This window comes from Phyllobates terribilis, unplaced genomic scaffold (assembly GCF_046119375.1).
Source record: "Phyllobates terribilis strain yellow unplaced genomic scaffold, ASM4611937v1 Scaffold_5__5_contigs__length_657084704, whole genome shotgun sequence".
NCBI lineage: Eukaryota > Metazoa > Chordata > Amphibia > Anura > Dendrobatidae > Phyllobates > Phyllobates terribilis.
In genome coordinates, this window is record NW_027362765.1 from 574,817,671 (window position 1) to 574,842,443 (window position 24,773).

The following is a 24,773-nucleotide window of genomic DNA, read 5'->3' on the forward strand; positions in this document are numbered from 1 at the left end:
GTCCCGGGGACCGGAGAAAAGGTCATCGAAGGCCATAAACTGCCCGCGGGCCTGAGGTTCCCCACCCCTGTCTTACAGCATTTTCATTGTTCTGACAGTTGTTTTATCACAGATCACCTATGCCAAGCAAAGTTCTGCTATTAATGAAGCGTTGAGCATGATCCTTCTCTGAAGATCCCCATCAACCACCAATGAAATATAGAGTTTGGAGATAGTAAAACATATTGGTCAAATAGTTATAATTATAGTGAATGTGACCCACTATCAATATTTGCGTTATCCATGCCTCCTATTCTACATAATGCATCTATGCAAATTGTCTTCAGAGAAGAAGAGAACTATAACTCTAGTGGTACCAATCCTAAAAGTCAGTATCGACCCTTTTAGTTCTAGTTCTCGTCCTCTCTGAAGAGACAATTTGCATATTTCCCAGAGGAGCATTGCGGCTTAAAAAGTCTCCTCACCTTGACATGCTTAACATGTCACTCTGCAAGGAGAAAAGTTACCCCTTGGATATTAGATTTAGATGGAAATCCTGATGTAAGTGCTTAGCGTGGCTCTCTGGATAAATGTGAATCGATCAAAAATATTCTGTGCACCAAAATGCCACCATGAAAAGCTTCCACTCAACCCACAAAAAAACAAGTCCTCGCATGTGTCCATCATCTCTTTTAACAGAGATAGATATATATATATATATATATATATATGGGGTGTCCACGTTACTGGTAGCACAAAGGCTCTGGAAAAGTGATGTGGCTCCTACCAAAAGAAATCCGGCAAAATCTGCTTTACCAAATCCAACTGCCCCCTTCCCTTCTGAGCCCCACAGTGTGCCTAAACCACAGTTAGTGTCCATATGTTTGGCAGTTCTATAGCGAGGAGATCCCACTTAATTTATGGGGTGCATGTCTCCAGAAGCACAAGCTGGGCACTACAATATACTGGGCACTACAGTGGCATATTTGCATTTTTACTCTGCAACATCCACTGCTACTTGTTTCTGGAAAACACCCATGGAGTCAAAATCATCACTACACCCGTAGCTAAATTCCCAGAGGGGTGTAATTTCCAAATGGAGATCAAATGAGGGAGGTTTCTGCTCTTCTAGCAGTTAGGGGCTCTACAAATGGAGTCTGCAAACTATTCTAGAAAAATCTGTGCTCCAAAAGTCAAATAGCGCTCCTCCCCTCCCGAGTCTCTTTTCGTGTGGCTAAACAGTACTGTACAGCCGCATGTCGGATATTGCCACTTTCACGTGAAATTGTGTAGGTAAAAATGACGGTATAATTTCCTATTTCCCCTTGAGAAAAATGTAAAATCTGAGGCTAAAACAACATTTTAGTGGTAAAAATGTAATTATTTTTTCTTCACCACCCAATGGTATAAAATTTAACGAAACATGTGGTCTCAATATGATCACTGCACCACTAAAAGATTTCATTAAAAGGTGTAGATTGTGCAAAATGGGGTCTCTTATCTCCCATAAGTTCTGCTGTCCTGACACTTCTGAGGCTATGCCAATGTGACAAGGCACCCGCAAACCACTCCACCCAAATCTGTACTCCTGATATGGCGCTCCTTCCCTTCTGAGCTTTGCACTGTGCCTGAAAAGTACAGATGCATCTCACTAATTTAACTATCAAAAAGTTAATTTATTTCAGTTCTTCCATTCAAAAAGTGAAACTTTTGTATATTATAGAGTCATTACAGAGTGATCTGTTTCAAGTGTTTATTTCTGTTAATGTTGATGATTATGGCTTACAGCCAATGAAAACACATAAGTCATTATCTCAGTAAATTAAAATAATTAACAAAAAACAACTGCAAAGGCTTCCTAAGCCTGTTAAAAAGGTCCCTTAGTCTGTTTCAGTAGGCTCCACAATCATTGGGAAGACTGCTGACTTGACAGATGTCCAGAAGACAGTCACTGACACATTCCACAAGGTCCCAGAGTCTGGAGGAAGAGTGGAGAGGCCACAATCCAAGCTGCTGGAGGTCTAGTGTGAAGTTTCCACAATCAGTGATGGTTTGGGGAGCCATGTCATCTGCTGGTGTAGGTCCACTGTGTTTTATCAAGATCAAAGTCAGCGCAGCCATCTACCAGGAAATTTTAGAGCACTTCATGCTTCGCTCTGCCGACAAGCTTTTTGGAGATGGAAATGTCATTCTCCAGCAGGACTTGGCACCTGTCCACACTGCCAAAAGTACCAATACCTGGTTTACAAACAACAGTATCACTGTGCTTGATTGGCAGCAAACTCGCCTGACCTTCTATGGGGTATTGTCAAGAGGAAGATGAGACCCCAGATCCAACAATGCAGACGAGCTGAAGGCTGCTATCAAAGCAACCTGGGCTTCCATAACACCTCAGCAGTGCCACAGGCTAATCGCCTCCATGCCACACTGCATTGATGCAGTAATTGATGCAAAAGGAGCCCGACCAAGTACTGAGTGCATTTACTGAACATACATTTCGGATTTTAAAATAATTTTTCGAGCTGTTGTTATAAAATATTCTAATTTCCTGAGCTAATGACTTTTGTGTTTTCATTGGCTGTAAGCCATAATCATCAACATTAACAGAAATAAACACTTGAAATAGATCACTGTTTGTAATGACTCTATATAATGAGTTTCACTTTTTGTATTGAACTGAAATCAAAAAGTTAATTTATGATATTCTAATTTAGTGAGATGCACCTGTAGTTTCCGACGACATATGGGTATTGCTCAGGAGAAATTGCACAACGAATTGTATGTTCCATTTTCTCCTGTTACCCTTGTGAAAATGAAAAATTTTGGGCTAAAGTAAAGCAACATTTTTGTGGGAAAAGTAAAAAATGTCATTTTTTTTCCCTTCCACATTGCTATAATTCCTGTGAAGCACCTAAAGGGTTAATATACTTATTGAATGTGATTTTGAGCACCTTGAGGGGTGATGTTTTTAAAATGGTGTCACTTTTGTGTATTTTACAAATTCTCTTCAGAGAGGAAGAGGACTAGAACTTTAGTGGCACCTATAGGAAGTAGCAATCCTAAAAGTCAATATCGACTCTCTAACGAGCCTTGTCACATGACTTGGTTACATAGGCCCCTTAATGTCACTTCAAATGTGATGTGGTCCCTTTTTTTAAAAAAAAAAGAAAAATGTGAAAATTGTTAGAAGGGTTAAAAGTTTACCAGCAAGTTTTCAATTTTCAAGCAAAAAAAAAGGTTTAAAAAAATGATGCAGATGTAAAGTAGACATGTGGGAATTTTTTTATTTTATTATCTATTTTGTGTGGTAAAACGATCTGGTGTAAGGGCATAAAAATTGAAACTTTGAAAATTGCGAAAGTTTCACTTTTTTTTGGGCAAATTTTCATAAATAAGTGCAAGTCATATTGACCAAAATTTACCACTACCATGAAGTACAATATGTCACGAAAAAAACAATCTCCGAATGAGTGGGATGTGTTGATGTGTTTCAGAGTTATTACCTCATAAAGTGACACTGGTTATATTTGCAAAAATGAGGCTCAGTCTTTAACGTCCAAAATGGCTCAGTCCTTAATGGGTTGAAGTTTGTTATAATCATTGCTTCCATCACACCACATATCTTTTCATCCATCTTACCATTCTTGTAGTGTCTACTTAAGGATGCAGTCAGACGGCAGCATTATTCGCACATCGCATCCCTCGGACTGGCCGTCTTCTCTCCTGACCTGTGACATGTATTTCTGTGCAGCCGTCACACTTGGGTCAGGAGAGCCGCCGGCCAGTCCGAGGGATGCGATGTGCGAATAATACAGCCGTCTGACTGCAACCTTATATGATCACTAGGAAGAATACAGAACTCATGTCAAATAAAAGCCAATCCCTAGATTTAATGCGGATTCTTGACAGTAGGATTTTCTTAGTATTGGCAATTATTTTGACTGAATCCATCAGGGTTAAACGGCAAAAAAACCCAGACGCCGCACAACAAGAAGAAAAATGTAAAATTCGGCCCCTCTTTGCATGCTGTCGGCATTTTCAGGCCTGATTATCCTCTCCTGCGTGGTGATAGATGGGCCTGTCTGGGCTCATGCGTCATGCCTTCATTTTGTATGATTTGATTAGCTGTCACACAGGGGCGTCTTCTTTTTAACGTAGAAAGTCATTGCTGGTGCCGCTTCTTGTTTTGCCTGTCAGTCTAGTCCGGTTCAGAGGAGATGGCTTTGTATTGTCAGATATGTTAGGTACAATCTGTGCAATTTAAGAGCTTTATCTAATGGGTTATTACATTTTTACCTACTTTTCTAGGACCGTCTTATTCACATGGACTCCATAATAAAGGATTGGCATTACACTCTTGCAATCAAAATTTGATCTTACAATTATGAACAGTTTTTAACCCACTCAATAAACTTGGGTTTCTATTAATTGTGTATTGGATGATCACATGATACATTGCTTTTGTATAGTCCTGGCAGTTCTACTTATGCAGGCCCATAGCGATCATTGTCCAAGTACACTGTGTTTTCAATTCTCCATAGACCTGGGTTATATTTTACATTGCAAATGAAACCATAAAAGACTTCAATCCTAAATTTTCTTTCCCTGTAAGTTTCATTAGCATCTTTGCCGGTGAAAACCTGGAGCAGATGACAGTTCTGTGTCCAGGGTCACTGCATATGTTTTGACAACTGCTATACAGCAGCAATAAAGCATGACAGCGTCCTATTCATGTGTCAGTTATAGAGGCTGCCGTCCAGTTATATCGGACATATTGACAGCAGGCAGCCCCCCTGATTGAATATATTTATCTTCATGGACTTTGTATGAACACTTCTTGAGTTACTTCTGCTGATACATTTTATCGGAGTCCCTGCTCTTTATGTGACATCCATGTAATACCCACATTGCCCTCTAGGGTGTATAGCACTTGCTGTGTGTAGTAAAGTTGATGAGTTACTCAGGTTTGGTTTGTAAAATGTAAGATGTTGCTCATAACCAACACGTGGTTTGTGTAAGAAGCAGTGTCTATTGTAAACTTTTTGGGCAATGCCTAAAGAGGCGGTCTCGTCTCATAAATAAGTGTCCCAGGAGGGTTGACACTGAGACTCAAAAAAGCTGTTTTTCTTAAGAGCGAGTGATCTTAATGGAAGGTAGGGTAAACCACGGTCCAATTTTTTCACTCACATCAAGTCAACCAAGTGGGGTAAATTACAGCAGAAATCTACTCCGGCTTATAGCGGTGGTGGACCTCTGATTCTGGCACAAGTATGGTCCGAAGAGGGGCCAAGGCATGAGCTAAAAAACAATTGAAATTGTTAGAATTGTGTGTTCTATAAATGTCATATGAATGGCCCTGACGTACCTGGGGTGCATAAACCTTCTAGGTTTGTGATTTTGGAATATTGCATGCACTTCATTTTCTAATATTTTGAGACCACTCTCCTCTGATTGCCCGACCTTCTTGTTAGGCCAATGTGATACATTTTTATAATTCAGGCCAGGATAAATTCCTGGCACATGTCTCCTATTTAATTAACTTTTTTTTTTTTTTTTTTTAATGTCCATGTGTGTTCACGATTAACCTTTTTTTCATTATAAAGATTTTCCGAATGTGGCCCCCAAATGGTCCTTAATAAGGTCTAAGGGTGTGAAATGCATCGCCGTCAGGTTCCTCACTCCCCTCTGTAACCTTTTGTATCCGCCCCTCCTAGACCCTGATTGCACCTTTCAAGGGAATCTGTCAGTAGGATGAACCCTCCTAAGCCGTCTGTATGGGCCACAGGAAGGTGAATAAAATGACACCTTAAAGGGGTTGTCCACTACTATTGGTAATGCCCCAATGTTTTTTTATGTTGAAAAGAAGTTTATTTGTAATTACATTGTGCGGCTGTTATTGCCTGTGAGTGGCGCTATTGCTGGCTGCTCACAGGCATCACGTGACCCCCGGCCGGCCCTTGCTTCCGCTAATGTCACGTCAAGTGAGGTGTGACATCAGTGACGCTGTTCCTGTGGTGGCTGCTGGGCTGTGGGCGGGGTTACCCCGCACGTTATACCCAGCATCCACTGCGTGCTTTCCCAATGAATGAGGAGAGGGAGAGTGCGTGGTGGATGCTGGGTGTGACTCGCGGGGTAACCCTGCCTACAGCCCATCGCTCCCCGCGCTGCAGTGGGTCATGCCCGGCTGCAACCGGAACTTGACGTGACATCAGCGGATGCCAGAGGAGGTTGCAGCCGGGGGTCACGTGATGCCTGTGAGCGGCCAGCGATGGCGCCGCTCACAGGCAATAAGGACCGCAGCACAAGGTAATTACAAAAAAACATCTTTTCAACATATAAATACATTGGGGCATTATCAATAGTACTGGACAACAGAGCTGTGGAGTCGGTAAGCCAAACCTCCGACTCTTCAATTTCCATGACTCCGACTCCCTCATACTTGGTGAAATGATGAGCTGTAAGGCCCTGTTTTCATGCTGGGGTTAGTGGTCGCTATACTGCTTGAATCTACAAAGGGTAATAATTGTTCTTTGACCATCACAAGTTTTTGTTGTTTCTGGGCCATCATACTTTGCCAACCCCTGCGCTACAGTACTCTGCCCCTACCAACCCCCCAAAATTATTTTTTTCGGGGAGCCACATGAGTAGGGCTGTGGAGTCGGTAAGCCAAACCTCTGACTCCAACTCAGACTTCTCAATTTCCATGTCACCGACTCAGACTCCCTCATACACGGCTCATGTTTAAGTGATACATTTACTGTAGCACAGATTAATCTCCGCTAAAAGTCTAGACCCTTAGATCAGGAATAGGACAGACATTTATAGGACATTTCATAACTTTCCCAAATTCTTATGAAAAAATATTCCCCACAAACTGCATTGAACTACTGTGCCCAATTTATTATATAGTTTAGGAGTCTGTCCATCTTATACCGACTCCGATTCCACCAAAATGGACACAGACTCCACGACTCCATCTCCACAGCCCTGCTGGACAACCCCTTTAATACCTGCGATCCGATGCTTTATTCCAGGGATTTGGGCACAACTCTAAGCTCCTTCATGGAGAGTGGTTCCTATCAAACAATGGATTCCTTATAATGCCCTAAACTGCATCCTTCTGCACTTTGTGTGGCATGTTGGTGTTTTTTTTTTGTTTTGTTTTTTTGCATTTGAGTGAAGAAAGTCTTTGATAGGTCTCCGAGTTGGCTAGTATTCCTAGTCATGTTGCACGGCTAATTGAAGGTTTGGACGTTGATTTATAGATGGCTACCTCCAGTAGCAGACACTTGTGATAGTTTATTCCTTTCCTTTTGGAGCACTAAGCAAATGTTATCTAAAATATATCCAGAAAGAATATTTGTGGCAAAATGAACAGCTTTTAATTTCTGCCTCGTCCTCTGCAGGTTGTTGATGAAGATGAGCGAACACATTTTTTCAACTCCATTCTTCCTGAAATGGCTTTACTGGCTCTCAAGCTTCCAAAGCTTTGCACACAGGTAAGGCATCAAAGCTCCCATCCCATGCAGAACTGAAGGTACTTGGTCATGCATAATTCTGTAAAGACGCAGGTGCACCCATAGAATTTAAATGTAGTCTCTCCTGCCACAATGCCTATCCGTAACACAATAGTGGGTTGTGAAGGCAGAGAGGGGGGCTCATTTTATTCTCACTGACTGCCAGCAATGCAGTGCTGTTAGCAGTGACATTCAAAGGATATGTCACTTGATAGGCTATGAGTTGTAGTTTCAATACAATCATTGTTTTATCAGCAGGAGATTATCACTCCTGGACTAAGTGTCGTGTACACAGCAATAGGGCTAATTTGTGGAACCCCCCACCACTGATTGGCAGCTTGTTGACGGTCTACACAAAAAGCTGCAAATTAGTGGTGTGGGCGAGGTTATAGACTGCTCAGCATTATGACCACTGCTACATCTACTGCAGGGATTCTATCAAAACTGCACTAAGCAGTACAGTAAGTGACACATTGCTGGAATTAGGCTGTCTAACATGCTGAAATAAATGAAGTTGTCATATGCAGTCAATTTCCAAAAGTGTCCACTGCTCCGTATATCACCTCCTGAAAAGTTGCACCTTTGAAGCTTTTGCCCACCTAGTTTCCTATGGCTGTGTCTTGTAGTTCTTTCATGGCAAGTCGCACATGCTCAGATACCTGCTTTTCTATAGGGGGTTTTCTCATCTTACTTTGCAGTGACACACAGAACAATAATGGGAGTAGGGGAAAATAATATGTGTAATGGGTAAATCACTGGCTCAGTGATAAAAAAAAACAAAAAAAAAACAACAAAGGGCGGTTATTAATGGAACACACTCGGATTGGGTCACAGTTAACAGTGGGGTACCACAGGGGTCCGTATTGGTCCCTTTTTTTTTTTTTTTTAACATTTATTAGTGACCTTTTAGGGTATGTGCCCACGTAGTGTTTTACAAGCGTATTTGATGCGGAATTTCCGCAGCGGAAACTCTTGTAAAACGCTTGTCAATTCGCCCCCCATGGTCCCCAATGAGAATCCGCAAGTTCTATGCCCATGCTGTGGATTTTTCCGAAGCGTTTTTGATGCGCAGAAAAATCCGCAGCATGTCAATTAATTTTGCGTTTCCGCAAGCGGAATTGCCTTTTCAATGCATGAAAAAACGCAAGGCAAATCCGCATGTCGAAAACGTGCGAAAAACGCTTGCTTAATTCCGCATGCATTTTTCCGGGAGAGGACATGCTGAAATGAAGCGCAAATTTTCCGCTTCATTTCTGCAACGTGGGCACATAGCCTCAGGGAGTATACAGAGTAGAATTTAAGCATTTGCAGATGATACTTAAAGGGCTATTCCCACCTCCAAGATCTTATCCTAATATATGTAGTAGATGTAATAATAAAAAATACCTCCAATTAGAAATGTAGTATAGTTCTTCTGATTTGCTATATCTCTTATCCCATGTAGGCCAATGAAGTAGCTTGGGTATCCCTGGTTACAACCAGTCATATAGTGATGATTAGTTAGCAGTTAGTGGTTGTAACCATGGTTACCCAAGCTACTGCAATGCCCTAGATTGGATAAGTGATTTAGCAAATTAGGAAAACTATACTACATTTCTAATTGGAGGTATTTGCTAATATTATTATTACACCTACTACATCTCCAAGATAGGATTTTGGAAATGGGAATACCTCTTTAACTCTACAGGGTAATCAACACAGAGGAGGATAATTATAATATTACAGAAGTATTTATGAGCTAGAGGCTTGAATTGAGAAATGTCAATTGAAGTTTAATATAGATAAATGTAAGGTTATGTACTAGGGCAGAGGAAATATAATTAAGTACTAAATTATAAATCACTGGGTAAAACTGTCACTGAAAAGACTTGGGTGTAAGGGTGAATGGCAAACTCAGCTTTAGTGACCAGTGCCAGGCAGCTGCTACCAAGGCAATTGAAATAATGGAATGCATTAAAGGAGGCAAGGATTCTCATGAAGAGAACATAGCTCTGCCTTTATACAAGTCACTAGTGCGACCACACTTAGAATACTGTGTACAGTTCTGGTCTCAGGTGTATAAGAGGAACATAGCTAAGCTTGAATGGGTGCGGAGAAGAGCGACCGAAGTTATTGAGGGAATGGGTGGGCTACAATACCAAGGCAGGCTATTAAACTTGGGGTTTTTCACATTGGAAAAATGAAGACTTAGGGGTGATCTTATTACAATGTACAAATATATGAGGGGACAGTTCAGAGATCTTTTTATACCTAGACCTGTGATGGGGCCAAGCGGGCACCCTATACATCTAGGGAAAAGAAGGTTTAATCATAATCACAGCTGGCTATTCTGTACTGTAAGAGCAGTGAGACCATGGAACTCTCTGCCCCATGATGTAATTGGAGATTCACTACAAAAGTTCAAGATTGGCCTGGATGCTTTACTTGATAAATATAATATTACAGGTTATGGGCACTACATTCTGTGATGGGATGTAGATCCAGTCTGATAGCTGTATGTGAAGTTGGGAAGGAATAATATGGCGCCATTAGTGTCTGCCCCATGGGGTTTTTGCCTTCCTCTGGAACAACATGCTAGGCTATAGGTTGAACTCGATGGACTTAAAGGAGTCGTCCAGTACTTTATATTACCCCCCCCCCCCCTTGTATCCCCCCGGGGCCCCTAAGACATTTTGTAATTACCTTACATTGCAGTTACTGCCTGTGAGCGGCGCTATCACTGGCCGCTCACAGGCATCACGTGATCCCCGGCTACAGCCAGCTCTTACATCCGCTGATGTCACGACAAGGGCTGACAGCAGCCGGGGGTCTCTGTCTTCCGCGTTCCAGGTGGATGCCACGCTGTTGTCAGGGTTACCCCACGCGTCACACCCGGCATCCACCGCACGCTCTGCCTCTCCACATTCATTGGGAAAGCGTGCGGTGGATGCTGGGTGTGACGCGGGGGGTAACCCCGCCCACAACCCAGCAGCCACCGCGGGGACCTCAGCGCTGAGTCACGCCTCACTTGTCGTGACGTCAGCAGGGTGGTCACGTGATGCCTGTGAGCGGCCACCGATAGAGCCACTCACAGGCAGAACCTGCAACGGATGGTATTTACAAAAAGTCTTAGGGGCCCCGGGGGGATATATGAAATAGTATACAACTTCTTTAACCCCTTTCCGACCAGGTCAGTAATAGTACGCGCCTGGTCGGAAAGGCCGGTTCAGCGGGGGCTCCGGCGCTGAGCCTGCACTGAACCGGGCACATGTCAGCTGATTATTACAGCTGACATGTACCCACAACAGCCGCGGGTGGAATCGCGATCCACCCGTGGCTGTTAACATGTTAAATGCCGCTGTCAATCTCTGACAGCGGCATTTAACTCGCGCTTCCGTGAAGCGCGTCCTAGGCCCCGCCCATCGGTGACCCCGTCACGTGATCGCGGGTCATCGATGGGTGGGCATGACAACCCAGGGTCTGCAGCAGACGCCTGTGGTTGTCATGTCTCAATTGCTATGAGTGCCACCTAGTGGTCGGCGCTCATAGCACATGAGCATTTCTGCTCATCGCTTGTATGCAGTAGAAGCAATCAGACAACTGCTGCTTCTAGACTATAGAAGCAAGCAGATAGTGTAAAAAAAAAAAATGTTTTTAAAAAAAATATAAAAGTTTAAATCACCCCCCTTTTCGCCCCATTCAAAATAAAATAATTAAAAAAAACACATACACATATTTGGTATCGCTGCGTTCAGAATCGCCCGATCTATCAATATAAAAGAAGAATTAATCCGATCGGTAAACGGCGTAATGAGAAAAAAGTTCTAGACGCCAGATTTATTTTTTTTTGGTCGCTGCAGCATTGCAATAAAATGCAATAACGGGCGATCAAAACATCGAATATACCCCAAATGTTATCAATAAAAACGTCAGCTCGGCGCGCAAAAAATAAGTCCTCACCCGGCCCCAGATCCCGAAAAATGGAGAAGCTAAGGGTCTCGGAAAATGGTGTCGGGTTTTTTGGGTTTTTTTTAAGCAAACTTTGGATTTTTTTTTTCACCACTTAAATAAAAAAGAACCTATACATGTTTGGTGTCTATGAACTCGTAATGACCTGGAGAATAATGATGGCAGGTCAGTTTTAGCAATCAGTGAACGTGGTAAAAAAAAGACCCAAAAAACAACTGTGGAATTGCATTTTTTTTGCAATTTCACCGCACTTGGAATTTTTTTCCCGTTTTCCAGCACACAATATGGTAAAACCAGTGATGGTGTTTAAAAGTACAACTCGTCCCGCAAAAAATAAGCCCTCACCTGGCCATATTGACCAAAAAATAAAAAAGCTCTGGGAAGAAGGGGGGCAAAAAATGAAAACACAAAAACAGAAAGACCCATGGTCGTTAGGGGGTTAAGTCTACCTTCAACCTTATAACTATGAAACGTGTATGATTGCCCCGTCCTCGCTGCACAGAATGGACATTGGCACTGTGCACCTGCTGTTGTCAAAGGAGGAACCGCAATCCTTCTCAGGTGTGTGATAGGTGAAGCAGAGCAATAAAGTGATAAACCAATGTTTTTTCTCATTAAAAACCTGAATATCTGTCCATATTTGTTTTAATGGACGCCTCCTATCTATAAATACTATGTAAACAGAATTTGGCCTTTTTATCCATAAGGTCTAAAAGAGAAACCTATAACAACCAATCAGCACATAGGTCTTATTTTTTAAACTGCTCTGGTAGAATGAAAGTTGCGCTGTGATTGGTTGCTATGGTCAACAAAGTGCCAGAAAAGGACACACAGGGATAATGTATCTGAACCACTTACAGAATTAGGGGATTATTACCCTTTACACGTAATGGTGGGGACAGACAAGATGAGATTTATTGGTATAATATTAGAGACCATGCAGAGCACCATGTCTCCTCCGGTCAGCTCTGTCCTGGTGGGCACCAGCAGATCATAGAGCCGTTAGAGTAACGAATGATATCTGTCCATGGGTGGGGGCAAGGAGCCTGAAGGAGAAGCAGGGGGTTGTGGGACATGTAGTTTACAGTGGTCACATGGGCAGCACTGAAGGACCGCCCACTTGTCACTGAGCAGAGAGTTATGGAGGAGCTGGAGCAAGAGAATGATGTAAAAAATTAGCCCATGAGTATCTTTAGGCACGGCTGGTTACTATAAAGAGCTTATTAGGCTACAAGGATTTAGAGAGAAATTCTGGGATAACCCATTTACATCTGAATTTTAAAGGATATGTATCCCAGATGGTGGACACTGTAAAAAATAAAATACATAATTTCAAAAAATTTGAGGTAATCTGTAAGTTTTTCCTCCCAAACACTGGTTAAAATCTGATTTAGACTACGGCCCCACTATCCCTATTTGGTGAGGCTTTTACCTGAGTATTTGTAAGCCAAAACCAGGAGTGGGTGATAAATCCAGAAGTGGTGACGTGTTTCTATTACACTTTTCCTCTGATTGTTTCTCTCCTGATTTTGGCTTACAAATACTGATGTTAAATACTGACCAAATAATGAACGTGTGAATGTGGCCTTAAAGAGAAAATGTAAAACCCAATGGTACTAATAAAAACTGCTGCTCACCCTGCGAAAGAACAAGCCTTCATAGCCCGTTTTACTTTTCTGTTGAAAGAGTTGTATGGATCTAAAAATATGACGACACATTTTAAATCAGTAAAACATAGCTTTATTTATACATTTATAGTTTATCAGGTAATATTTACCACACAGTGAATGCCATAGAGAGGAAATAACAATCTGAACATTGCATCCGCACCGCATTATCCTGCAGGATTCACACTTCATATTGAGTAGATCATGTCCTCCCCCTGCTGTGATAACACGAGGCGAGTATCCCCAATGTCTCTGCACCATCTTCATCGCGGTGCCTCCTCACCACATCCTTTGTCTCTATATACATATTGGATTATTCAAATCAATTCTGTCAAATTAAAGACCAGAACAAACCGATGGAAAGATAACAGCACTACTGCTCTCATGGCTGACACAAGCTAATGAAGCGTAAGACGCCTTAGGTTTAGGTTACCATTTCTTGCTGGAGTTGCGTCTTGTCAATGTACCGTCTGGTTTCTTGGCTTGTGCATTTCATTCTGACAAAGAAAATATTCTTCTGTTTTCTGTCCTGTGTGATAAAGTTATGGCTCAAGTTTTTTATACTTGAAAAAGTGGGATAATTTAGCATTTTTTAACATGGCTTGTCTGAATTATTAGCATTCATTTGTCCGGAGTCTTGGCTATGTATTAGATTGACAAAAATAAAGCGTTATGTTAAAGGCACCCGAAATTTACACTTTTAAGCTAATCATATAGTCATGTAAGAGATGGAACAATAATTGTTTTTTTTTCTTTGTTTTTAAATCTGTTCCTCTGTTGCCGCAGAAAAGAACTTGCAAATGTGCATGCTCAGTGCACCCCTGGTGTGACCAAATGTCTTGGTGCAGCGTTCCACACACATCTTCAAATTACGGCCACTCCTACATTGGATAACCTCGTTGGCTTGTCCAGAGCCATTGCTGTCTGAAGATAAACCACCATTATCTGTGCACTATCCCTGTGCAGGAGCGAGAAGACTCTTCATGCTCTCCTCGCTGCTGACATTGCTCGACTCCTCTGCTATCACTTCTTCAGGGTAGGAGTGAGCACACAACTTGCTCCTCTTCTTGCAGCTGACATCGCGCTCTATACACAATGATTTGAAATGATAGCATAGGAGATGAGCAATGTCAGCAGCTTGGAGAGTGTGATTTGTCTTCTTGCTCATATCATTCATCATAGGAGAGGCCATAATCTAAATAACTGGATGGAACTTCTTTTTTGGGCTAACAGAGAAACAAAAGGAAAATACATTTTTTTTTATTGTTGCTCCTTCTCCTACAAGGCTATGTCTTTAGTTTCAAATTTGGGGAGACAGATTCAGTCTAAAGAGTAACCGTCATTTTAATTTTTATTTCACAAATCCTGAAAATAAGCAACATTGTAATAAATCATCCCATAGAAATCTATTTGTTTCTCTACATGGGCTGACTTTATACTCTCAATTCAAAAGTGAAAATTTGTATTCAGTGAAGACAGACTTTCCCATTAGGCTATGTTCGCACATTGCGTTTTTTTTCTGCAGCAAAACCTGATCTCCTGCTAGTAAGGTTTATTCAGGATTTTGCTTGTTTTTTTTGCTGCGTTTTTGTTGCATTTTTTTTTCACTGTCCTTTTGTCTCTTTATGCATGTACATAAAGTTCAGTGAAAAAAAAATCTTATTCTATTTCATCAGGTTTTGCTGCTTTTTTTTTTTCAGCATTTTTTCACCACCTATTATTTCCAATGGGTGAAAAACGCTGAAAGAAGTTACATGCTCTATTCTGCAAAAAAACATGTAAAGCCAAAATACTGATGAAACAAAAACCAAGGTGTGTGCATGAGATTTCTGGAATCTCATAGACTTTGCTGGTACTGTATGGCAGCTGCTACTCATAAAATTCCATGGGGAGGGTTGAAATAGAGAGAAGAAACTAAAGGCAGACACAGACATCCTGCTGCAGGTTCACATGCAACGATAGTTTCACTTTAAAGAGTAACCATCATTTTTACTTTTTTTTTTTCTCCAGAAATCAATAGTACACTTGAAAATTAGAAACTTTGTATTATATCTTATGGCTATGTGCCCACGTTGCATTTATGAAGCAGAAAATTTCTGCTGCATAAATGCAAGTCCTCTCCCGGAAAAACGCATGCGGAATTCCGCACGCGTTTATCGCGCTTTTTTCGCGCGTTTATCACGCGTTTTCCACATGCGGAATTGCCTTGCGTTTTTTATGCATTGAACAAAGGCAATTCCGCTTGCGGAAACGCAAAATTAAATGACATGCTGCGGATTTTTGAACGCAGCATAAACGCTGCGGAAAAATCCGCAGCATGTGCATAGAACTTGCGGAATCCCATTGGGGACCATGGGGTGCGTGTTACCAAGCGTTTTACAAGCGTTTCCGCTGCGGAAATTCCGCATCAAAAATGCTTGAAAAATGCTACGTGGGCACACAGCCTAAAGGAGAAATTTTTCCCTGCATGAGTCCTAAGTCACTTCAAAAGTCTCTGGCTGGGGTTTTAGGGAGCAGCTGGGTCAGGAGTTGAAGAGGGGAATGATAAATGCAGAGACAGTAGACTTCCTGTTTCTACATAGAGCAGAGAAAGTAGAAGAATTAGCAGGGTAGAAAGGCAAAATCAGCAGTTGTAAGTACAGAGTACTATACAGTATATTGACTGCAATATATTAAGAGGATAAAAACTTTGATTGGAGTGCTTCTTTAAAGGGAACCTGTCATGTCCTTTGTAGTATCTAAACTGCCCCCATTGCGTTTAGTGATGCATTGTGCATCTTTTTTATTAAAATCGACGGTCTAATCATGGGTAAAAACAACATTGCGCAGTGCTTGTGCAGTGTGTATTGGCCAGCCATGCTTGCTCATTGTCGATGTGGAAGCCGGTCATGCGCCGTGACTATCCGCTCCGGGGAGCTGCTCGTCACAGCGCATGGGTGGCTCCCAGTGATGAGAGGAGGCAATGACACTGAGCATGACTGCAGACAGGAGCCAGTGATGAGAGGAGGCAATGACACTGAGCATGACTGCAGACAGGAGCCAGTGATGAGAGCAGGCAATGACACTGAGCATGACTGCAGACAGGAGCAAGTGATGAGAGGAGGCAATGACACTGAGCATGACTGCAGACAGGAGCCAGTGATGAGAGGAGGCAATGACACTGAGCATGACTGCAGACAGGAGCCAGTGATGAGAGCAGGCAATGACACTGAGCATGACTGCAGACAGGAGCAAGTGATGAGAGGAGGCAATGACACTGAGCATGACTGCAGACAGGAGCAAGTGATGAGAGGAGGCAATGACACTGAGCATGACTGCAGACAGGAGCCAGTGATGAGAGGAGACAATGACACTGAGCATGACTGCAGACAGGAGCCAGTGATGAGAGCAGGCAATGACACTGAGCATGACTGCAGACAGGAGCAAGTGATGAGAGGAGGCAATGACACTGAGCATGACTGCAGACAGGAGCCAGTGATGAGAGGAGGCAATGACACTGAGCATAAACTGCAGACAGGAGCCAGTGATGATAGCAGGCAATGACACTGAGCATGACTGCAGACAGGAGCCAGTGATGAGAGGAGGCAATGACACTGTGAGCATGACTGGCAGACAGGAGCCAGTGATGAGAGGAGGCAATGACACTGTGAGCATGACTGGCAGACAGGAGCCAGTGATGAGAGGAGGCAATGACACTGAGCATGACTGCAGACAGGAACCAGTGATGAGAGGAGGCAATGACACTGAGCATGACTGCAGACAGGAGCCAGTGATGAGAGGAGGCAATGACACTGAGCATGACTGCAGACAGGAGCAAGTGATGAGAGGAGGCAATGACACTGAGCATGACTGCAGACAGGAGCAAGTGATGTGAGGAGGCAATGACACTGAGCATGACTACAGACAGGAGCAAGTGATGAGAGGAGGCAATGACACTGAGCATGACTGCAGACAGGAGCAAGTGATGAGAGGAGGCAATGACACTGAGCATGACTACAGACGGGAGCCAGTGATGATAGCAGGCAATGACACTGAGCATGACTACAGACTGGAGCCAGTGATGAGAGGAGGCAATGACACTGAGCATGACTGCAGACAGGAGCCAGTGATGAGAGCAGGCAATGACACAGCATGGCTGCAGACAGGAGCCAGTGATGAGAGCAGGCAATGACACAGCATGGCTGCAGACAGAAGCCAGTGATGAGAGCAGGTAATGACACAGCATGGCTGCAGACAGGAGCCAGTGATGAGAGGAGGCAATGACACTGAGCATGACTGCAGACAGGAACCAGTGATGAGAGCAGGCAATGACACAGCATGGCTGTAGACAGGAGCCAGTGATGAGAGGAGGCAATGACACAGCATGACTGCAGACAGGAGCCAGTGATGAGAGCAGGCAATGACACAGCATGACTGCAGACAGGAGCCAGTGATGAGAGCAGGCAATGACACAGCATGGCTGCAGACAGGAGCCAGTGATGAGAGCAGGCAATGACACAGCATGGCTGTAGACAGGAGCCAGTGATGAGAGCAGGCAATGACACAGCATGGCTGCAGACAGAAGCCAGTGATGAGAGCAGGTAATGACACAGCATGGCTGTAGACAGGAGCCAGTGATGAGAGCAGGCAATGACACAGCATGGCTGTAGACAGGAGCCAGTGATGAGAGCAGGCAATGACACAGCATGGCTGTAGACAGGAGCCAGTGATGAGAGCAGGCAATGACACAGCATGGCTGTAGACAGGAGCCAGTGATGAGAGCAGGCAATGACACAGCATGGCTGTAGACAGGAGCCAGTGATGAGAGCAGGCAATGACACAGCATGGCTGCAGACAGAAGCCAGTGATGAGAGCAGGTAATGACACAGCATGGCTGTAGACAGGAGCCAGTGATGAGAGCAGGCAATGACACAGCATGGCTGTAGACAGGAGCCAGTGATGAGAGCAGGCAATGACACAGCATGGCTGTAGACAGGAGCCAGTGATGAGAGCAGGCAATGACACAGCATGGCTGTAGACAGGAGCCAGTGATGAGAGCAGGCAATGACACAGCATGGCTGTAGACAGGAGCCAGTGATGAGAGCAGGCAATGACACAGCATGGCTGCAGACAGGAGCCAGTGATGAGAGCAGGTAATGACACAGCATGGCTGCAGACAGGAGCCAGTGATGAGAGCAGGTAATGACACAGCATGGCTGCAGACAGAAGCCAGTGATGAGAGCAGGCAATGACACAGCATGGCTGCAGACAGGAGCCAGTGATGAGAGCAGGCAATGACACAGCATGGCTGTAGACAGGAGCCAGTGATGAGAGCAGGCAATGACACAGCATGGCTGCAGAGTTCAGGCAGCACTCGCTTGGTGCTGCCAATCAAAATGACAGATGAAAATATGCTCGGTATGCAAATTGAGGGGGCATAACGGTGCACTGAGCTGTTGGCCCACACCAAGGGTGCACTGAAGCCCCCTCATTTGCATACAAAATAAAGCTGTGGTTTTTTTTAAGCCACAAAAAGGTGTACTACAGGTATGATTTTATAGGAGCCAAGTCTCCTATATACCTGTACAAGTGTTTAACGTTTTGTCGGCGACGGACTCCCCTTTAACCGTGACTCCCCTTTAATAGATCCTCCCCCCCCATATTCCCTAATATGAAATGTTTGCACAGCACAAGCCCTTATATAGTTGTACTGTAATAACTGGATTACCACTTTCCTCCTCATGGTGGCTCTCTAGACTTTTTAATATGGTTTGCAAGTTTCTGAGATGGGCGGACAAGGAGAATAAATTTAAAGTACTCATGTCTTAATTTCCCGGCTCCGCACCCTGGAGACAAAGATGGTAATCTCAAATAAAATCTGAAAGCAGTGACGAACAAAAAAATGAAGAAAAAAAACAAATGCAGCTTTCAGAAGTCTCCCATAAGTGAAGTCGTACAGTGAGGAGCACAGCTGGAACTGCATTATAGAATATCAGATGAGAAGATGCGGCAGATTGTACGAGACAAAGCTATTCCTTATCTAAACTATTAATATATATATACGGCTTTATCTATGTCTTCGTAAAATGGAGATACATGGGCAGGTCGATTTTTAGATCTAAACGGAAAAGATAGACTTGTGATCTTTCCCACCTCCATACCTTTTACTTAGGTTTTTTTTTTATTTTATGAGCTATTGAAGGGCAACATTAGCTATTGCGGCTTCTGATATGAATGCTAGATTCTAATACTAGATCGTTATATTGCTAATTTGAGATGCTGATCTATTTACCGAGAAGGAGTTTTTGTTATAGGTCATTGTCAAGATGTCACAGCCTGGGAAGGTCACACAGAACCACCCGCTGTGATCTTTGTGTCGAACAGCTCTCTGCTGCCCCCTATCATTCAGACAGTTACACGATTGGCCGACGATCAACAGAGAAGGGTGCAGGCTGTCTCCACAGGCCAGTTATTGGGAAACGAACAGTGAGTGTATGGTATATACACCTCTGATTCTAACCCATGGAATATATGTATATACCTCCTTACAGTCACTGCTAACTCCACGATAACCCCAGAAAGATTATTAGCTAATCTAATCTGGTAGCGTATAGCTTTGGCGTGCGGTTTACAGAAAAAAGATTTACATTTTATATTTAATGCAGAACGATTGGCAGTGTTTATAAAACATATACAAAAGATTTTGTAAAGGGGACAAAACAATAGAGCATATACAATTACAAAAAATGAAAGGATAAACAAAAGAAAGTTAGTAAGCCTGTCATTACAGCAATGGTTTCAGATTTCTTGAGGGAGGCACTCCAGGAACCCAGACAGAACCCACAGTGAACTGTGCCTCCAAGTACTCACAACACCCAAAAGTTGGCATTTGCCTTTTATTAGCTCCTAAGTTACAGCCACACCTCCCCTTGATGACCCCTTCCAGGGTTGGACCTGGTATGTCACTTTGATTTCAGAAAATTCTGAGATTCCCTACATTGACTATATCTTTGCTCTGGAGAGTCGCAAGTGCTCGATAGCGACGTCCTTTTTTTATCATGATTTTAGTAGATCATCAAGACCATGTACAACACAGAAATCTAAGTTATATTTGGGTAGGATTATCTGCTCTCAGGCAGCATAAATGCGGCCAACTGCTTGTTCCTCCAAATCCCATTTTAGCAAGGATGTTTGGCCCTCAGCATGCATGAGCTGCTGCCATGCTCCTCTTTATAAACCTCTAAGACCTGTTAGGTAGAAATGTAACTGGTTCCTCCCCCAACTCCTCCAACTTAGAAATTGATGGGATACCTTGCTTTCTTGTGTTCCGATTTCATTATCATTATAATAAGACTGAGGTTTCCTGAATTATGCCATGTCTCGCCTTTTTCGTGCAGACAATCCAAGGTGTTTAACCGTTTAAGTAAAGTGGAAATACTTGTATGAAAACTCGTGCCCACTGTGCTTTTTTTGGGTGCATTTTTCGTGTTTTTTTTTTCCCCTATAGACCTCTTTAGGGAGACTGAAAGAATGCATGGAAGATTGCAATTTTGTTTTGAAGTGCATAATTATTTTCAGCACTAAAAAATATTTTGACACTGCGTTAAATCTGTATGAAAGAGCAGCAAAAATACTGTTAACAGGGTAGATTACTGCTGCGTATTTTGGTGCAAACACTTGTAGAAAAAGCGCAGTTTATTTTCCCCCTATATGTGAACTGCCCTCAGACTAATAGAGATTGCCACAATCCCTGAGATTTATGGGGAGGTCTGACCATATGTGCTATTGATAAACTACAATTCATTAGAAAATCCTTTCAAAAATGTGAATATAACATAGAATATGTAATAAAGGATTAGTAAGCAATTGTCTTGTGCTTGGTTTCTTCTGATATGATTGGAGTATTCTAGTGTGACTCTTGATTTTCCAATGTGATCTATAACTCCGAGGCCTCTATTATTTCTATTGATTGCATATCTAGTGTGTGTCAAACCCAAGCCCCTTTACCAGTCACAAGGACGAATGACTCCAGTTTAATGGTGATGTAACGGTTGATTTAAGGACCATCTAAAAATATCAAATGACTCTTACTTTAATTTTGTCAATTCAGTAACCTGCTCTTGTTTTTCCAAACGTTACATGATTCATTGCTGACCACCCCTAACCCCTCTTCTTTTTAATGCAGCCCATCCCACTGCTGAAGAAAAAAAGTAATCATTCAATCACCATGTCACAGGAGCAGATATCATGTCTGCTAGCCAACGCTTTCTTCTGTACGTTCCCACGCAGAAATTCCAGAAAGTCGGAGTATTCCTCTTACCCAGACATCAACTTCAACAGGTAAAGCCCTTCTTATTGTCTGAACAGTGTACTAATGTATTTCCAGGTGCTGTTTACTTAAAGGGAAACTGTCAGCAGTATTTTTGCCACCTAATCTGAGAGCAGCATAATGTAGGGACCACCCCCACCCCCACCCCGCGGGCTACACAAAGAGGCTACAATCTCCTCCCACGGTTGCGACCTGGACAGCCCAGGGGGCGTGCCCAGTTTAACATTAGAGGCTGCTCCTCCTGCCTCTAGCTGCAGAGATGGGGTCTGTCACCGACTCCTGTCTCTTACGGTCCGGACTGCCGTAAGTGAGGTGTGTAAGATGCTGCTTAGCTTCTTACCCCCCAAATAAAAATAGCAGCCCCCAGTGACCATTGTAAAAATGAGTATATAAAAAAACTAATCACGTGATACATTTAATTTTGTATTAAAAATAATTGATTATATAATCAAAATTTTTTAATATAAAATTAAAAATCGTGGCACCTTCCCTTTAACGGCAAATTTGTACACCTGCTCATTCCCGCTCGTAGACATGCTCCTTATCTGCATGTGGCACCAGCACCAGGGAGACCCTATCCATGAGGAGGATCACATGCTGCAGAATTGGATCTGATTTTCAGAGTCAATTTCACATATTTCTTCAAAACTGCACACACATGTTTCAAAAAATGTTGAATCCCCTGATTTCTGTGAATGTGCTGATCTAAGTTATCAGGGTCTGACGATGAGGAGTAACATGGATCTCGATGCATAGAGTTGGAAAAGCTCGTTATGTTTGCACGCTAGCGAGTGACTAGATCCATTCAGAACAAGCTCTGTCATGTCTGACCAATGATTGCCCTCTTTATTGGTATTAAACCTTGTGGAGTTAGCTGGAAAGTTGTATTCTGGATCCTTCTACTCCTGTATGTGGCTTCGACCATGCTTGTATCTGTGTTTCTGCTCATAATCTGAGATCCTACCTTCCTAATCCAGTGTAATGAGTCCACCACATGCTGGTGTTGTATGCGGTAGCCACAGCATGAAAACCCATTATGGTTAGTTTTCAGTAGCCACGGGTTGGAAATTTTGCAATAATTACAAAATACAGACAATCTATTCATATACCATTTCTATTCAGGCCAGCAATAGAAATGAATGTCATTGCGGTGAATTAGGTGTAGGACATTAGGAATGTAATCAATTTATAGATTTTCTTCAGTGCACCACACCTCCAATCCCGGAGCCGCTTCAATGCTTTACTTAGTAATACTATGTCAGAGTGATTTATAGGAGGCGTGGCTCAAGCCGCGGAGTGTAATATTCCTTCAAATAACGCTGGAAATCCCTGGAAATATGACAAATATAGGGAGTTACGCCCAGAAAAAGACCATTCTATAGAATTGTATCCACTTCATATGCTCACATAAATTTGTAAACCTGTTAAGGGGTACTTCTATCTCTAGTATGTATGAATCTGGGAATGGTGATCATAGAAACTTTTATATGTAAGGATCCAGCGGTGAGGATGTGGTTAAACCATTTAAGTGATTTTGTACAGATTTTAAGGACTGAATTATGCTAATTCTACATCTTTGTTGGAGATGCCGTTGGACAATGCTATCTGCCTCATCAAAAAGATGGACACCTCTGAGGAATCCAATGGACCTCACAATTAGTCTGTCCTGTCCGTCATGCAGATCTGGTTCTGTTTTGTGGCGTCCATTTTTATATTGAAAACCGTGACATGGGTATAAACAGAGGCTTCAAGTAGCATCCCGTCCTTTAGAGTGATAGAATATGTTAACACTTGGCATTGTGGCAGTTCCAAAGGTTGAACCCTCATCAATGACTGCGAAAGTGGGGGCCACAGCTCTGGTTTACCTTGTGGACCTGTTCACTATTGTCTGCTCTACAGCAGTGCCCTACTCTTACATGGGACTGCAGGAAGCTAGGGCTGAAGGGAAATGTGCTACATGAGGTTTCAAAGTTCTTCTGAGTCCATGACTTGTGTAGTTTAGCACTTTTAGGCTGCGTTCACACGATGCGTTTTTAATGCGTTTCCGCGGCGTTTTGGCAGTTGCGGAAACGCCGCTGAAACGCATGAAAAACGCATGGTAGAAGGGCAGCAATGTTCCCCATTTGAAATCCGCATGTGCTGTGCCCATGATGCGGATTTTTCCGCAGCGTAAACGCTGCGCTCAAAAATCCGCAGCATGTCAATTAATTTTGCGGAAACGCTGCTTTTTTGGCGCCATTGACTTGCATTAGACCGCATGGAATCCGCATCACTGTATATGTTGATGAGCTTTTCATGCGGTCTAATGTGCGGATGGTACCCGGGTGTGGAGGAGAGGACTCTCATCCAGACCCAGGTACCATTAAAAAAAAAAAAGAATAAAATAAAAAATATATATATACTCACCTTCTGACGGCCCGCGCAGCGCTCCTGCTTGGTTCCCGGCACTTCGCAGTTGAATGAAGAAGGACCTTCGCTGACGTCAGTCATGTGACGGGTCACGTGACGCTGACGTCGGCAGGTCCTTCAGTCTTCACTGCCGGTAGCCGTGACCGTGCGAAGCAGGACACCGGGGGCCATCAGAGGGTAAAGTATATATTTATTTTTTATTTTTTGACATTCACACACTATATAAATCTATGCCGGTTGCATGGATTTATATAGTGTGACCAAGTTGTCAAGCACTTTCCAAGTGATGCTAAAATCGCTTGGAAAGCGCTTGTCAACCCGCATGCGGAAATGCAAGTGAAGAACGCTTCACATCCACATGTCCCTGGCAGGAAAAATGCATGTACAATCCGCATGTACAATCCGCATGCGTTTTTCCCTGCCAGGGAGATGCAGAAACGCTCAGGAAAAAATCCTGAGCATTTCTGCATCGTGTGCACATAGCCTTAATTAGGATTTTAAGAAGTCTCTATTTTATCAATCTGGTTTCCACCCTCAGACTTGATGTTTCTGGGGGTTTGTCATAGAGTTGTGGGCCTTATTGACAAAACCTAGGATAAAAACAATGAGCAAATACCCTGCTTTAAGTAAATTAGTAGTAGTATGTGTAGATCACATAGGGAGATTAATTGACATTACATTGGTAAGAGCATTATTTCTCCCCTACTTCAGTGCTAACCGTGCCTTTTTGGAGAGAAACCTCTGCTGATGGTATATCATATATTCTGTTCTTTTTCCCCATGCTGTGCTCCTTCTAGTTAAGAGGTTACGCTCCTATCCGAATCCAAATATTCTCGTTTAGACATCTTTCCTTATTGAGTTAAATGTTACGGCTTCTTATGTTAGGGATCTCTGACCTTTTGTTCTGTCTGCACTCTTGTATTCTGCATGGCTAAATATCTATTA

The 24,773-nt window shown here is 42.9% G+C and overlaps 1 protein-coding gene across 4 annotated transcripts in view; it reads left to right on the forward strand.

The window, feature by feature from the left end:
* The window catches only part of LOC141273703 (poly(ADP-ribose) glycohydrolase-like), a 133,438-nt gene that overhangs the window by 48,013 nt on the left and 60,652 nt on the right, over positions 1-24,773 (forward strand). For all 4 annotated transcript variants that reach the window (XM_073685958.1, XM_073685960.1, XM_073685961.1 and 1 more), the window contains 2 exons: positions 7,386-7,478; positions 21,276-21,430. In XM_073685958.1, coding sequence (XP_073542059.1) covers positions 7,386-7,478; positions 21,276-21,430 — 248 coding nt within the window. The remainder of the gene's footprint in view (positions 1-7,385; positions 7,479-21,275; positions 21,431-24,773) is intronic.